This window comes from Nannobrachium achirus (assembly GCF_963921795.1).
Source record: "Nannobrachium achirus genome assembly, chromosome: 18".
Lineage (NCBI taxonomy): Eukaryota > Metazoa > Chordata > Actinopteri > Myctophiformes > Myctophidae > Nannobrachium > Nannobrachium achirus.
The window spans coordinates 47880043-47896512 of record NC_137825.1 but is presented as its reverse complement, the minus strand read 5'-3'; the positions used below and the strand labels follow the sequence as shown (position 1 = coordinate 47896512).

General features: G+C 45.5%; 1 protein-coding gene across 1 annotated transcript in view; it reads left to right on the top strand.

Annotated features, from left to right (window-relative positions):
- Positions 1-16470, top strand: part of ankfn1b (ankyrin repeat and fibronectin type III domain containing 1b) — a gene marked incomplete at both ends in the record, with an annotated part of 375118 nt that overhangs the window by 323025 nt on the left and 35623 nt on the right. The window contains 2 exon segments of the mRNA XM_080747475.1: positions 6239-6346; positions 15107-15206. Of these exon segments, the coding sequence (XP_080603601.1) occupies positions 6239-6346; positions 15107-15206 (208 nt within the window).

The window sequence follows — 16470 nt, the reverse complement described above, 5'->3', positions numbered from 1 at the left end:
TGCAAATTAAAATCGATTTTTCGATTCAGTTACTATATCGTTACACCCCTAATTCTGACTCTCTCGGTGTCAGGAGACGGGGGGAATGAGGCGCGTGGCGTGTCACACACTCCCGCTCTCTCAGTTGCGGAGCCAGCCGCGCGGCGCGTGCGCGTGTGTGTGTGTGTGTGTACACAGTGAGAGCTCTTGAGAGTCCAGCTCTGTGGCAGCCAGTAGCGGCGTTGCTCAGTGTCCGTCTGTCCGTCAGCCAACCACAGCTTTCTCACACCGGGGTGGGTGGGGGCTCGTCCTCCTGTGGCACACACACACACACACACACACTGACTCGATGGTTCTCAAACTTTTACACTTCGAGGTCTTCCCCTTAAAGGAGTCATTCAGACCAAAACACACACACACACACATATAGGGTTAAATCTGCCTTTTATCATACCCCTTCATACCTGCTTTAGTAGATTTTTTTCATTGCTGCCCCTGTTGCTAGATTTCGGCTGCTCCTGTTGTCAAACGGCTTCTGCTCTGCACCAGAGCATGGAGAGGAGAGCCTAGAAAGCGAGGGGGATCTTCTCGTCTTTTTGACAAGTAAGGGTGCCTGTGAGGTCAAAACAGCGCTTTGGTTGGCCTCAGGACGTTGTGTAAACACAATCCAATAAAAAAATACTAACTTTGAAGCTAAAGAAATAACCGCACTAGAATAAAGTCTATCTACTCTGTTAGTTATGAGAGGGCCCGCAAAATCTAGCAACAGGGGCAGCTATGAAAAATCGACTAAAGCAGGTATGAAGGGGTATGATAAAAGGCAGATTTAACCCTATATGTGTTTTGGTCTGAACAACTCCTTTAACTCTCGACAGCGTACAAATGGAACCAAATGGACCCTGACGGGTCCATTTGTACGCTGTCGAGAGTTACCTGCTTGTAAGTGTCAATTTAGAACCCAAGGAACCCAAATAATCCCCTTTGAACCACCGCACTATCTGGACCTATTTCGTCTTTCAGGCTATAACCCTAAAGCTTCATTCCCACCTGACGCAATAAAGACAACGATAACGATATGTCGGCGTTCACATCAATTCACCCTTTGTCAGCCTTCTGATTGGTCCCTGACTGACCAACCAGCAGGCTCTTTCTGCCTTGTCCTGCCCTGGTTCTGCCTTTTTTTATACTGAATTATCTAAAACATCATTTTTGGAAAAATAAAAACATTTAAAAACATGCCCACTATATTGCACCTGAGAGGCTCCTTTTTTACTGAAACCAAGTTTAAAATGAGAATTGAATACACCGAATAAAAATAAGAAGCAACTGAATTTTCAATGGTAGTGGATGGAGAGAAAGGACACAGCAACCAATGGGAGCGAAGAGGGCGGGACAAAGGGGCGGGACTTGACAAAGGGTGAATTATGACAGCTTTATCGTTGTGGTGTTTAGGCTGCCATCCACTTCAATTGAAAACAATAATTTTTTATTGTTATCACGCCCAGTGGGAAAGGGCCTTAACTGACTAAAGGCCCATTCCCACTGGGCCAGATAACAGATAAAAAAATCTCTTTCTCCAGATATTTTTGAGTGGTGGTCTCACCGCCACTCCATGTAATCAGGTTTCACGATGTTACTGGCCGTGTATGTCTGTCGCCTGCCATACCTCTCCTGACCACACACACAGACCACAAACACACACACACGTTAAAGGTGGGGCGCTATTGAGCATGCAGACACTCTCTCTCTCTCACACACACACACACACACACACACACACACACACACACAAAATAACACACAAATGTCCGCGACTGGGTGGCTGCAACAGCACGCACAACGTTTTTTCCCCTGACCAGAAAGTAGGCCTACCACAGATGCTTTTGCTGACACAAAGAGGTAATGTAGGCTACTATCAATCATAACATGTTGGCGAAAACTATAGCCTATCTTATAGTTATAGCAGGTCGACTCGACTCTTTATTCGAGTTTCTTTAGGCTGGTCGAGTGCTTCACGTGTTGTCTATAGGTGATGTAGGCCTAATAATCTGGTACAACAATAGAAGTTTTCATATCAAAATAAAAATAAACAAATAATCCCCCCCCCCTCTCTCTCTCTCTCTGTGTGTGTGTGTGTGTGTGTGTGTGTGTGTGTGTGTGTGTGTGTGTGTGTGTGTGTGTGTGTGTGTGTGTGTGTGTGTGTGTGTGTGTGTGTGTGTGTGTGCGTGGCGCACCAAAATAATGTGCCAACATGGCCTGCAATACTGTTATATCTCCGCTTTTATAATACCAATTGCTATTGTGTTTTATATTATTTGTTATCATTGATTGGTCACCTCAGGCAGTCTTGGAATGCTGGCCTACTTTGTGTGTGTGTGTGTGTGTGTGTGTGTGTGTGTGTGTGTGTGTGTGTGTGTGTGTGTGTGTGTGTGTGTGTGTGTGCGTGCGTGCGCGTGTGTGTCAACTGCCACTGTTGAGCATGAGCAACCTTGCAATCCATGTATTTGACTCTTTTTATTTGACTATTTTTATTTGACCACCACTCAGTTCACAAGGTGTGATTTTCCATTCAAAGTGGATGGTAGATACAGATAAAAAAAAAACAGCTGCCACAGATAAAAGTATATCTGTGGCAAATATCTGTGGTAGATATTTTTTTTATCTGTATCTACCATCCATTTTGAATGGAAAAATATCTGGAGAAAGAGATTTTTTTTATCTGTTATCTGGCCCAGTGGGAATGGACCTTAAAACTAGAATGAAACTGAAACATTTCAGACGACTAATATATGACGTAAAACAAAATGGAATCTTATTCAAACGACCATGACTAAAACAAATGTGCTGTCAGAATCCACACACGCGCGCACACACACACATGCACGCCCGCACACACACATACGCACGCCCGCACACATGCAGCCTGTCTGCAGAGGGTGGAAACAGAAGGGAGAGACTAGACGGTCTAGACCGGATGACATTCAACCTCTGCTGAAGGACTGGTACCCCCCTTCCCAGGGACATGCTGGCCATTGGGAAAAGCGGGTCAACTCCCGAACGGCCGGTTCATTCCCGGCCGGTCCAGGCCGGCCATTAGGAAAGACAAAAAGAAATGTTGGCCTTTGTTCCATTTTGGGGGATGGGCGGCCAACAAAGTAAATTGTCACTGTGTAAATGTATGCATTTCAAATGTATACATTTTTTCGCTAAGCAAAGCCCTGCTTCATCATACAAGGCCGTTGCACAAAAGTAGTGAAAACAGCAGATCTACAAGCACACAACGCCTCGCGGTGCGAGGCGTTGTGTTTTTGTAGATCGGCTGTTTTCACTATTTTAAATCATTTTTAAAATAATAAATACAAAACATATAAGGTTTCCACCCGACAACGACGAAATATTGAAAAATATATAAAATAAATGAGGTCCTCTCCAACACTTTTTCCCGGGCTGAATCAGGGGCCCAGCACGTCCCTGCCCCCCCCCCCCCCCCCACACACACACACACACACACACACAAACACCCTTGTAAAAGTGGAGAGATATACCTCTAGTTGCAAATGTCAAAATGTTATACTCACATTCCAGTGTCTTAGAGGAGGGCCCCGCGTTCCGTTTTGTACAGAAGATCGAATGTGCAGAAATGTGCGTCTTTCTTTGCCACACATTCTTGAGCGATGAAACAGGATTGAGTTGTCATGCACTATTTACGAATCTCCCATGTTCACGAGTTCACAAGTCTGTCATTTCCTTTGCTATCATTTGTTGGTATGGAAATCTTGGCGTTAAGCAGAAAAATGCTCTTAACTCATTTGTAGCCGATCCCGAGTATACTCGCTAAATATACTCGAGTATTTATAGTGCCGATCCCGCGAATACTCGCGAAATATACTGTATATACAGTAAAGCTGGCAAGGGCTACGTACCGTCTGTTGGAAAGTGCTGGCACGGGTGGACTCGCCGATTCATCATCATCGCGCATCCACGTGCACACAATAGTGATCCCTTAACATGGAAGCCAACGGTCTTTCTCATCTTTGATGTCCATTTTCTCCAAAAAACACTTTTGATGCCAAGGATGGCTTTGGATTCTCGCTAAAATAGTACAAGCTGAAAGGCATCGATCCGCCATTACTGTTTACGCTTTGGACGACAACACTTAGGGCGGGTAAATTTCAAAAGGTCCTCAAGTAGGAATTGTGAGCGCAATCTACTTCCGGCCTTCAAAATAAGAGACTGGCCGCAGACGGAGTAGGCAGCCGGCAGCATGGATTTTTAACCCGTTCATGTCTGGAGCACTAAATGGGTTAATGGGGTTGTGAGGGGGGCTAGCAAGATTTTGGGGGAAAGATTTAGCTGTCTGAGCCTAATGAGCAGGTGCTTAAGAAATCATCATCTATTATTCTTTATATGAATTATTGCCTTCCGGCCAATGGCTAAAAGCCCTGGTAACAAAAGATAATTGGTACAAATTGTCATTCGTACCTACTTCCATAAGGGCCATCAATAATGGTAGCAAGAGGAGGTAGCTGTTTAGACTCATGGATGGTTGTTGTTACACTTGTACTTATATGGATCTTGTGACCATGTCTATGTCTGTCTATGTTCTTGTTTATGTATGTTCACTGTGTTTTTAGAGTCGTTTACCATTTGCTGTAACATGAATTGCCCAGTTTGGGACATAATAAACTTGACTTGACGAAACCGGGCTTGCAGGGGATAGTCAGTCATCGGACGACATCGGTAAAGGGAGCGTTATTGAGCCGTTGCGCGGCTCCAAGCGAGATATTCAGAACATTTGGGGGCAAGTCTTGGACAATCCATGTGTGGTGTGTATACCAGAGACGATATCCCGTTGAATGTAGCGGGTATAGGCCAGTATAGCAGTTTTATTATCTAAGGTTAAATCTTAGTGCCCTGAATCAGTGATAGATATGGATCGGTGCTTCTCAAAGTGGGGTCGGGGGCAGGGACGTGCTGGGCCCCTGATTCAGCCCGGGAAAAAGAGTTGCAGAGGCCCTCATTGCGCGCTATAGAGAGAGAGATCTCTCTATAGCGCTGCTGCTACAGTACTTTGCCATTTCAGATCATGACAAGTGGGCCAATTACATGAGTTATATTTCGTGGTTGTCGGGTGGAAACCTTGTGCGTCCAAAACCGTTTGTTTTGTATTTTTCACTACTTTTGTGTGACGGCCTTGTATGATGAAGCAGGGCTTTGCGAAAAAATGTACAAATTTGAAACTTGGAGATACGAGGTTTCTGCCCGACAGTGCCGCCCAGCCCCCAAAATGGAACGAAGGCCGACATTTTATTTTTAATTTTTTCTAATGGCCGGCCTGGATTGGCCAGGAATGAACCGGCCGTTCGGGAGTTGTCCCGCTTTTCCCAATGGCCAGCACGTCCCTGGTCGGGGGGGACCCAGCTAAATCATAGATAGGAACCAAATGGACCCTGTCTGTAACTCAGAGAGTTAAATGGAACCAAATGGACCGTTACCAGTTGGTTCCATTTGTACACTCTTAGAGTTAAATGAACATTCATTCTACAATATACTCCCAGAGATAGAAATGCCATTAAATGGGGGTCCGTAGCCTAATGCATGTCAAACTGAGGGGTCCTTGAGAACTAAAATGGTTGAGAATCACTGCTAGAGACGTAAAAACTCTCCTCTTATGTGGGGTCCCCCTGCATGCGTATCTTCTCAAACGGGGGTCCGCGGGCTAATGAGTGTCGGTTTGGGGGCTCCTTGACATGAAAAGGTTTGAGAACCGGTGATAAACATGGTAAAACAATGTGGTCCTTATTGTCTCTATAGGGCTGTCACGATTATGACATTTTACCTGACAATTAATTGTCAATCAAAAAATGGCGATTAACGATTTAATTGTGTTTTTGTCGTTGACAATTACATTTCTGATGGCTTGTAGGCTTTGAAGTTGCACATGGCACATATGACACATAACCTAAATATACAAAGAAATTAAGGACATATTTGACAACTTTACACTTTAAAAAGAACATTGATAGCGGAAACAGCCGATCTACAAGCTCACAACGCGTCGCGATGCGACGCGTTGTGTGCTTGTAGATCTGCTATTTCCAAAAAAAAAAAAAAATGTTTGTGAACATATAAACATTTTTTTTCAATATGTAAACGATTATGACGATTATCACAAAATAATTGCGATTATGTCAAATAATTGCGATTTGTCGATTATGTAATAATTGTGACAGCCCTAATTGTCTCTTGTTCCCTGCAGGTTGGAGGGAGGTGGATGGCCGCACGCCGCGCCAGAGGGGCCAGACAGAAGTCCTGGACCAGCTGTTTGGACAGATCAAAGAGGCTCACCGCCACTGTGTTTGCCATGGTACCAACTCTCATTTTCCTTGTTGTAGGCTGGGAAACCTTGTATGCCCAAAACCGTTTTGTATTTATCACTTTAAAGGTAGAGTGATTTCAATTAATTCATAACAAAATGGGTCTATGTTCTGATAGTATAGTTACTATAGTTACTATAGTAGTATAGTTACTTGTTAAAACTTTTCATCGGTTAAATATTTATAAAATCCACCGTCACACTTAAAGCTATACTGTGTAAGTTCAACTAGTGGTCAGTAGCGGTATTGCTTTTTTCGGCCGTTTTTCGGCCGGAGTCGTCGCGGACCACCGCCGCGGACCACCGGAGCGGCGCCGCAAACCACCGCGACCGATAGTAATCCGTGGAGGGGTAGAACGCATGGTAGAACGTAATTTTCTGGCCAGGATTTGTGGATTAAGAGGTTAAAATCCTTCACCATGGTAAACACTGTAGCCAAGCGGAGGCGCTTCCTGGAGACCAGAGCAGATAAGCTGTGATTGGCCGGTAGTGTACCATGTGTGCATGATCGGCGATGTGATTGGGCAACGTATACACAACGTATACAGATGATGCAGATTACGTCATTTTGGCGCGAAATCCGGTCCACGGCCAGGATCATAGAAAACATATAAAGAGAAGGCTTCAGAAGCTGAAAATAACGGAGTGGGTGTTCTAAAACTTTAGCGATTTAACAGTTAGGACAATTTTAAGATTTGTTTTATGAAAAAAAGTTACATGGTACAACTTTAACCAATTTCAACATTTTCTAAAACAAAACAGCCAACTTAACAAATCCACAAGCCTGCACATTGAGCCATATTCACGCGAACAGAATATCGAGCGATTGAGTGCCTCCTGCCTCAGCTTTGCAGGTGTAACGTGTCCCGGCGAACACGGCGCTTTCGACTCGACTTGACAGACACTTTACAAACCGTGGCGTGACAAGTACTTTGGGAGGGGGGAGGGGGGGCTAGTACACCCTAAAAACAGCGTGCCACCCTGAAAAGAATCCCCCCCTGTGTCTCGACGCCGACGCGCACCCCTCCCCCCCGGTGTTTCTTTCCATGACTCAGCCGCTCCTCCCGTCGGCCCGCCGAATACTTCTCGCTCTGACAAAATGCAGATGGACTTTGCTCACACTCGAGCTGTTTATATCCCCAAACACTACTGCTTGTAAGCCGGGGGCCCCCGTAAAGTGTCAAAACCTGTTCGCGTTGACGCTTTTACATGGGCCGGCGGGCAGAGAGAGAGAGAGAGAGAGAGAGGGAGAGAGGGAGAGAGAGAGGGAGAGGGAGAGAGAGAGGGAGAGAGAAAAGCGGGCGGCTTCCAGGGGCGTCACGAGGGGGGGGGGAAAGGGGGGGGGGCTGAGTGGGACTGAGTCACTAGGGCCCAAGGTTGAGGGGCGTTCATTATTTTATACTTTAGCTATTGAAAAATAGCAGATAACAGATAGCAGACAAGCTAACAGTGCGGCACCGAGTGTCGCGCTGTGAGCTTGTAGAGCTGCTATTTTTGAAAAGTCGTGAAAATGTGTGCAAATCTTTGAATATAATGTATTTTTTATGCGAACATTTGTAACTCAAATTTTGCTTCTGGGGGGGGGGGTCCCTGGAACTAAATGTTTTGAGATGGGGGTCCGTGGCCAAATACATATAATTTTGGGGGTCCTTGACATGAAAAGGTTTGAGCACCACTGACATAGAAACATAGGTTTTTCGAAAAACCTTAGAAGGATTTGAAATATTCAGACTCCGCACAAATTTTCAAGATTTCAAAAATAGCAGATATACAAGCTCGCAGCGCGGCACTCGGTGCCGCGCTGTGAGCTTGTGTATCCGCTATTTTTCAATAGTTAAAACACAAAATGGGAGTGAATCCTTGTACCCAGGGCCCCGAATTTGGTGTGACGCCCCTGGCGGCTTCACAATAGTGAGCCAGTGATTCTGCAGGGCGTGTGTGCGCGCGCGAGCGTGTGCGTCTCTCTCCTCTCTGTCTCTCTGTCTTGCTCACGCGCACAGTAAACACACGACGGTGTTAACACGTTCATTTCTCTTACGACAAGGGTCTTCAACAGGGGATCCGGGACCCCGAGGGGGTCCTCAGAGTTACTACAGGGGGTCCTCCAAATCTATGAGTGATAGAAACTTGTTTTATTCTTTTTTATATTAACCACTAGTGTCCATGTTCTGTGCACTTTAGCCAAAAATAGCCGATCTACAAAAGCTCAGAACGCCTCGCACTGCAAGGCGTTGTGAGCTTGTAGATCGTCTATTTTTGGCAAAGAGGTTTGATGTAGAGGGGAAAAAGAGCGGACCAAGTACAGAGTGAAACGTCAAGTTGGTTAAGTATTGACGGTTCAAGTGGTTAAATATCTGAAAACACACATTGACACTGAAAACACATTGACGATTGTGCTGTGTCAAACAATGAAACTATGGTTGTGGGGGGGGGGGGGGGTCCCCGCTTCACTAAGGGGTCCTTGGCCTGAAAACATTGAAGACCCCTGCCTTATACGATTGTCCAGTGTACCTCAGAGATGTGTGTGCGTGTGCGTGCGTGTGTGTTGGGAAAGGTGGAGGCCAGGGGTGGGGGTACATGGTTACACGAGACACGCAATATAATAGTCAGCATTGAGTGGCTCCTTGGCGTTTGCAGACGGCGACTGGCTGAGAACCCGGGGAGTTCAGGCCAGGGACGTGCTGGCCATTGGGAAAAGCGGGACAACTCCCGAACGGCCGGTTCATTCCCAGCCGGTCCAGGCCGGCCATTAGGGGGAAAAAATAAAAATAAAATGCCTTCGTTCCATTTTGGGGGCTGGGCGGCCAACAAAGTAAATCGTCACTGTCGGGCAGAAACCTCGTATCTCCAAGTTTCAAATGTGTAAATTTTTTCGCAAAGCAAAGCCCTGCTTCATCATACAAGGCCGTCGCACAAAAGTAGTGAAAACAGCAGATCTACAAGCACACAACGCCTCGCGTTGTGTGCTTGTTTAAATCATTTTAAAATGTGTTTTGGAGGTTTCCACCCGACAATGACGAAATATAACTCATGTAATTGGCCCACTGGCTTGTCACTTGTTATGATCTGAAATGGCAAATCTTTGAGTAGCAGCAGCAGCGCTATAGAGAGAGATCTCTCTCTATAGCGCGCAATGAGGGCCTCTACAACTCTTTTCCCGGGCTGAATCAGGGGCCCAGCATGTCCCTGGTTCAGGCACGGTAGTTGGAGGTGGAGTGTCCCGGGGTCATGTTTGTTGTTCCTGTAAGAGACCAGGCCCCGGCCTGGAGTCGGGAGAGGCCATAAATTAACACTGACTGACTGACTGACTGACTGACTGACTGACTACCCCGTGCCCCCCCCCCCCCCCCCCCCCCCCGTCTGTCGCACTCGCATGCAGAATGATATATATATACGCAGACAGGACACGCGTGCGCGCGTGCGCGGAAACCGTATTTGTCGGGTGGAAACCTTGTATGTCGTTTTTTAAAATGATTTAAACTAGTGAAAACAGCCGATCCGCAAGCACACAACGCCTCGTGCCGCGAGGCGTTGTGTGCTTGCAGATCGGCCGTTTTCGCTACGTTTGTGCGACGGCCTCGTGTGGTGAAGCAGGGCTTTGCTTTGCGAGAAGAAATGTACACATTTGAAACTTGGAGATACGAGGTTTCTGCCCGACAGCGACGGTATGTACTCGATGCGTTCGCGCGCGCGTGCGGGCCCCTCTTTCTCGCTTATGTTCTTGCTCTCTCGCTCACACACAGACAGACACACACACACACACACACACACACACACACACACACACACACACACACACACACACACACACACACACACACACACACACACACACGTACCCCCACCCCCCACCCTTTACCCCCTCTTCTCCAAACACTATTAATTAAACTGTGAAAGGGGCCTTGACTAACACGCGGGCAGCCCAGCGGACGGCCGTACCTGTCTGTCTTACTCAGTGTCAAAGAAGCGGAGCGGGGGGGGGGGGGGGGGAGGCCACGCTGGAGACCCCGCCGCGCGATGCCGGCGCGCGCTCAGCTCCGGTCGTGCTTTGTCGTCGCGCTTTGACGGCGTCGGTCGCGCGGGGTCGGAAAGCGGCCGAGTCGCGAGTCCCGCGACGGCGTCGTCACGTTCGCGACGCCTCGCGAAGTTGTGGGGGTCTAGCGTTTTTTTGGGGGGGGGGGTCTACCGCGCGCCCGATCTTTGTGGGATCTGAATGGAGGGATTTGTTGACTTTTTAACCCATTTAGAACGGGTACACATTTTGTGTATCATTATTTTATGCTTTAACTATTGAAAAATAGCAGATATACAAGCTCACAGCGCGGCACCGAGTGCCGCGCTGCGAGCTTGTAGATCTGCTATTTTTGAAAAGTCGTGAACATTAGAATTTTGACCCGATTCTATAAGTGTCTTTTGAATCCTTCTAATTCTAGGCCTAAATGGGTTAAGTGGCCCCGGGGCGAGGTTGACCATGAGAGTGTGCGTGCGTGTGCGTGTGTGTTTGCGTGCGTGCATGTGTCTGTGCGTGCGTGTGTGCTTGGGGGTGGGGGGTTTAGGGTTAGGGTCAGTCATGCCTTCTAATTAGTACAGAGCAGTGGTGTCAAAAGTACTCGCATATTTTACTTGAGTAAAAGTATCAATACTGCACTGGCTGGTTAGGCTGCACCCACACCAAAATACCTACCGGTATGAGAGTGGATTATCCCATTACGCCAATGCATTTCAATGAGAATGGAGCGTTTTCCTCTACTGGCATCTACTGTAACCTGACCAGCCAGATGGTGGCAGTAGTGCGTAGGCTACCGCCCTACTTTACCATCTGAGATCTCTCGGTGAGAGTTGATAACACTCGTAAAGTCCCGGGCCGGACCAATCAGCGGCAGCTATGGGCGGGCTCTGAGCGGCTCTGAGCCAATAGAGTCTGATTGCAGACCACGTGGAAACCCAGGAGGCGGATTCTGGGTGTAACGTCATGCAGACAAGCCAATATGAGTGGTTGGAGTTGGCACTCCCAGACTGTGATAGAGAGACGGCCCCATCCAATCACCTGCTAAAGAATTTGAAAAAATGGCCCGCCCCTTACATCGAGTCTGCCGGAGCAGTCCCAGATGATAGTAGCAGAGCGGTATGCAGCCAGGCAAACGCACTGCTGCTATCATCTGGCGCAGTCAGGTTACATCTACTGGCCATTCTCATTGAAATGCATTGGCGGAATGGGAAATCCACCCTCATAGGTACTTTGGTGTGTAAAAGTCCAGAATTCAACATTTACTTAGGTAAAAGTACAAAAGTATTGGCATCAAAATATACTTAAAGTACCAAAAGTACAAAGTAGGGATGTCCCGATACCACTTTTTTGCTGACCAAGTACAAGTACGAGTACTTAATTTGAGTACTTGCCGATACCAAATACCGATACTGTAAGTTAAGTTTCTGTACAAGTGCTTAAATAGTGTGTGGCCCCAAAATAAAATGCTTTAAATAATTATGTTGTCATGCCTAGAGTGAGAGAAGGTGAAAACACTGTTCATTAGTTGAACTAGTACTTTTGATATGTTGTTACCAACATATTTATGAAACAAAATGGTATCTGGCGCTGCCGTGAGCAATATCTGACGAGTACAGCAAAATAGGCTGGTATCGGGGCGAGTACCGATACTGCGAGTACCGATACCGCATCCCTAGTAAGTACTAATTATGCAGATTGTACCATTTCACAAGTTTTCAAATGTATAAATTGTATAAAAAGTACACACACACACACACACACACACACACACACACACACACACACACACACACACACACACACACACACACGCACACACACACACACGCACACCCCTTTCCAAGCCCACTAAAAATAAACATGTCCCCACTGAGTTAACTGACCTCCCTGTCAGTGAGAGGCAAAGGGTTAATGCGCAAACACACACACACACACACACACACACACACACACACACACACACACACACACACACACACACACACACACACACACACACACACAAACACACACACACACACACACACACACACACACACACACACACACACACACACACACACACACACACACACACACGTTACGACAGTTTCTTGGCTCCACTAGTATGGCGTTGGCTCTGACATGCCATGCACCGACGACTGTAGCAGGTAAACATATGGGGGCGCGCACACACACATACACACACACACACACACACGCACGCATGTGCGCGCGCACACACACACACACACACACTGAGTAAAGGTACCTGAGTACTGTACTTAAGTACAATTTTGAGGTATTGGTACTTTACTTGAGTATTTCCCATTTCCAGTACTTTAACTTCTACTCCACTGCATCTCGGATCCAATTATTGTACTTTTACTCCACTACATTTATTTGAAAACTTCAGTTACTAGTTACTTTGCAGATACACATTTCAATATTATAAAACATACATAAACCACTTTAGCCCTATTCTATAGCATGGTTATTTGAAAATAGCCGATCTACAGTACAAGCTCACGACGCGTCGCATTGTGAGCTCGTAGATCCGCTATTTTCAAATATTTTGTACTTTTACTTTTGGCAGTAAGTACATTTTGATTGCCAACACTTTCACACTTTTACTCAAGTACATTTTGAATTCCAGACTTTGACTCTCGTAACTTTCTATATTGCAGTATTGATACTTTTGCTTAAGCAAAACACACGAGTACTTTTCCCACCACTGCGCGCACACACGTACACACACACGTACACACACACACACGCACACACACACACACGCACGCACACAAACATGCACAGTTAGTGCCCCCGTGGGACTTGAAAAGCTTTGGTCTCCCGCAGGACCCATAGTCTGCAGTTGTCAGCCGGCGTGACTGTCAACTGTTGCCACGCCACATTGGAGCACATGAAATGTCCCAAAACATTCCACTCGGCTCCGTGTTGTTGCGACGTGTCAGGTTTGTTGTCGTTAAGGTAAACCGCCTGTCACCGAAAAGAGATGTTTCTACACTGTGTCAGAGCGCGGAGGTGTTTATTGGTCTACCCAGCGCGACGGGAGGCGGATGAGAAGAACTCCATAACTGTGGGCCAGTGGTGGAAAAAGTACTCAAATGTCTTGCTTAAGTGAAAGTATCAATACTGTAATATAGTACTCCGTTACAAGTAAAAGTCCGGAATTCAAAATGTACTTGAGTAAAAGTATGAAAGTGTTGGCATCAAAATGTGCTTAAAGTACCAAAAGTAAAAGTACTAAATGTTTGAAAATAGCAGACCTCGCCCTTTAGGGCGAGGTCGCATGTCGCCCTGAGGCATCTTACCAGTATATTATATGCCTTGGATCAGTGGCGGTTTGTATGTATATTGCGCCCTGTGCGAGGTAGTATAGCGCCGGCTATGGCCGCGCAAAGCGCGTCCGGAAAAATCGGATATTTGCGGGCAAATTATGCATTTTTTCAAGTTAAAAGCGGTTCGGTTCTACACGGCGGCAGAACCATTTTGGGCTTAATATAATAGGGTTTATAAAAGCATGATCTGACTGTCTTACCTTGGGCTGATCAGGAGAAATGATTCTTTCACAGTCACGCACAGTGAGACAAGAGTTCCTATATCCTGGCTGATAGCCTGAGGTCTGTGTTAAGTCAGGAACAACATGATCCTCTCCATGTGATGTTTCAGGGCAAGCATCTATATTATAATATCTAGTCATATCCATAGTAGTGAAGACGGAGAACTCCATGCTTTGTTGTTTTCAATTTCAATACTGGCGCGTGGATATGACATCACATGGAGGGGGGGGGGGGGGGCGGAGTGGCCAGCCTCTATCACTACCACCCATAGAGTATATATAAAAGCTACCATCAGGTGGTGTTGTTGTATTCGGTCTGGATTAAACAGACAAGGAGTGGACTACGTTTGCGGGCCGTCACTCTACTTTTTTTTCCTTCTTTTTCTTCTTCATGCGCCCCCGCAAAGTGGCGCCCTGTGCAATTGGCCCGCTAGCCCCCCCTGGCGGCCGCCTCTGCCTTGGATTAAATGATATTGATACAGAAAATTATCACTCACACGTTGCTGGTTAAAGAGAACTTTAATTTACAGCAATCTGCTTGTGTTCTTGATTAATTCAATGAAATGGTCCGATGTGGTTAGCAAACGCAGATCAAAGCTTGAGTGTCAAATGAAACCAAATGGTCACAGTAGCTCCGGCAGCCCCCAAATACCATTTAGGGCAGGGGTCTTCAACAGGGGGTCCGGGACCCCTAGGGGGTCCTCAGAGTTACTACAGGGGGTCCGCCAAATCTTTGTGTGATAAGAAATGTATTTTTTCTACACTAACCACTTGAACCCTAGTATCCCTATTCTGTGTGGAACATTAGCCAAGAATGTGAGCTTGTAGATCTGCTATTCTTGGCAAAAAGGTTTGTTGTAGAGGGAAAAAGCTTATGCCTTAACTTCTTTGCCTTTTTTAACTATTTTGTTTTTGTTTTTTAAATATTTCAAATAGCTGATCTGCAAGTTCACAACGTGCAGATGTAGATCAGCATTTGAAGTATTTAATTTTTTTTTTCAAAATAGTGGAAAAAAAGGTAAAGAAGTTAAGGCATAAGGCATAAGACCTGGATCATAATAGGGCCCAGTATTGACGGTTCAAGTCATACAATGTCTAAAAATACACATTCCTTTGTTGAATGACTTCTTCTGTCTTCTTTTCTCTCTCTCTCTCTCTTTCTCTCTCTTTCTCGTCCACCCAGAACAGTGCAAAGCCCCTCCAAATGTCAGGAAGCACTCCGTGTCCAAAAGTCTGCGACATCTCTTCCAGCCGACCAGCAAGTTTGTCAAGAGTTTGAAAAAGTAAATGCTTTGTTTTTATTTTATGTTATTTTTATTTTTTTAGGGGTAATGATTTCATTTAAGTTTCAGTTTTAGTTTTCATGTAGGTGTGACAGGCGGCGGCCTTCCTCCAATCATGATCAAGTGGGGGGCGGGCCTTGGTGCGCGTATACAGGCCCGCCCCCATTCGACCATGGTTGGTGGAAGGCCGCACTCTTTCCTGATTGGAGGAAAACCTGTCTTCTCCACCCAAACTGAAACTGCTTTTATCTCCTCACAGGGGATGAGGCTGAAGTCCAAATATGGACCAAACACTCTATAGCATAGATGGGCAACTGGCGGCCCAGGGGCCACATGCGGCCCCCACCTTCACTTAATGCGGCCCACAGGTTAATATCGGAATACTGATATATTATTGATTTCAGCTGTTCCAGTTTCAAATCTGCAAACATGACCCGCTTAATTATTTCAGTCTGTATTAGTAGCTTAATGACAAGAAAATAGTCTTTTATGTCAATTGTATTTGTATTTAAGTTCATAAAGTTAACATAAGTATAACTAAATGCATTTGAAATGAAAATGTTACTTTCAGGATTCCAATTCAAATTCCACTTGAAAAATTGCCAAACTGCGACGCGTTTGGAGCTTGTAGATCGGCTATTTTTGCTACTTTTGTAGAATATGATGGAGCAGGGCATTCATGTACGAAAAAAGTTAAAATACGAGAAAACTGCCAGATAGTATACAGTATGCAATGTGGCCCTCTGGAGTGAGTGTGGAAATAATGTGGCCCTCTCCATCATTTAAGTTGCCCACCCCTGCTCTATAGTAACTAGTACTATGAGAGCATAGACACAATCTGGAAATACTCGGATTACATTTACTCAGATTACTTTTACCCCAAGCCTCCAAAATATGGAAAAATCAATAAAATACCATGGCATTTGGCGATGAAATCATTGTTTAATCAAGGGCACTCAGTGTGTTAAACAATGAAAAGTCAGATTTATTCATGCGTTTTGCCCTATATGTAGGGTTGTTCGATATGGCCAAAAAATAAAATCTCGATTATTTTCTCTGAAATCCCGATTTTCGATTTCGATTTCGATTTTTTGTTAAAAGAATAATACATTGTTTCAACTATTTTGTTTTCATTTAAAAAATGCAAGGAAATGATTTTTTTTTTCATTATTGTTTCATTTTTTGATTTTTTTTATATAGCCAAATAGCAAAATGCAATAAAACAATAAGGGTATTAATAATAATAACTTTAGTTGTGCAACAA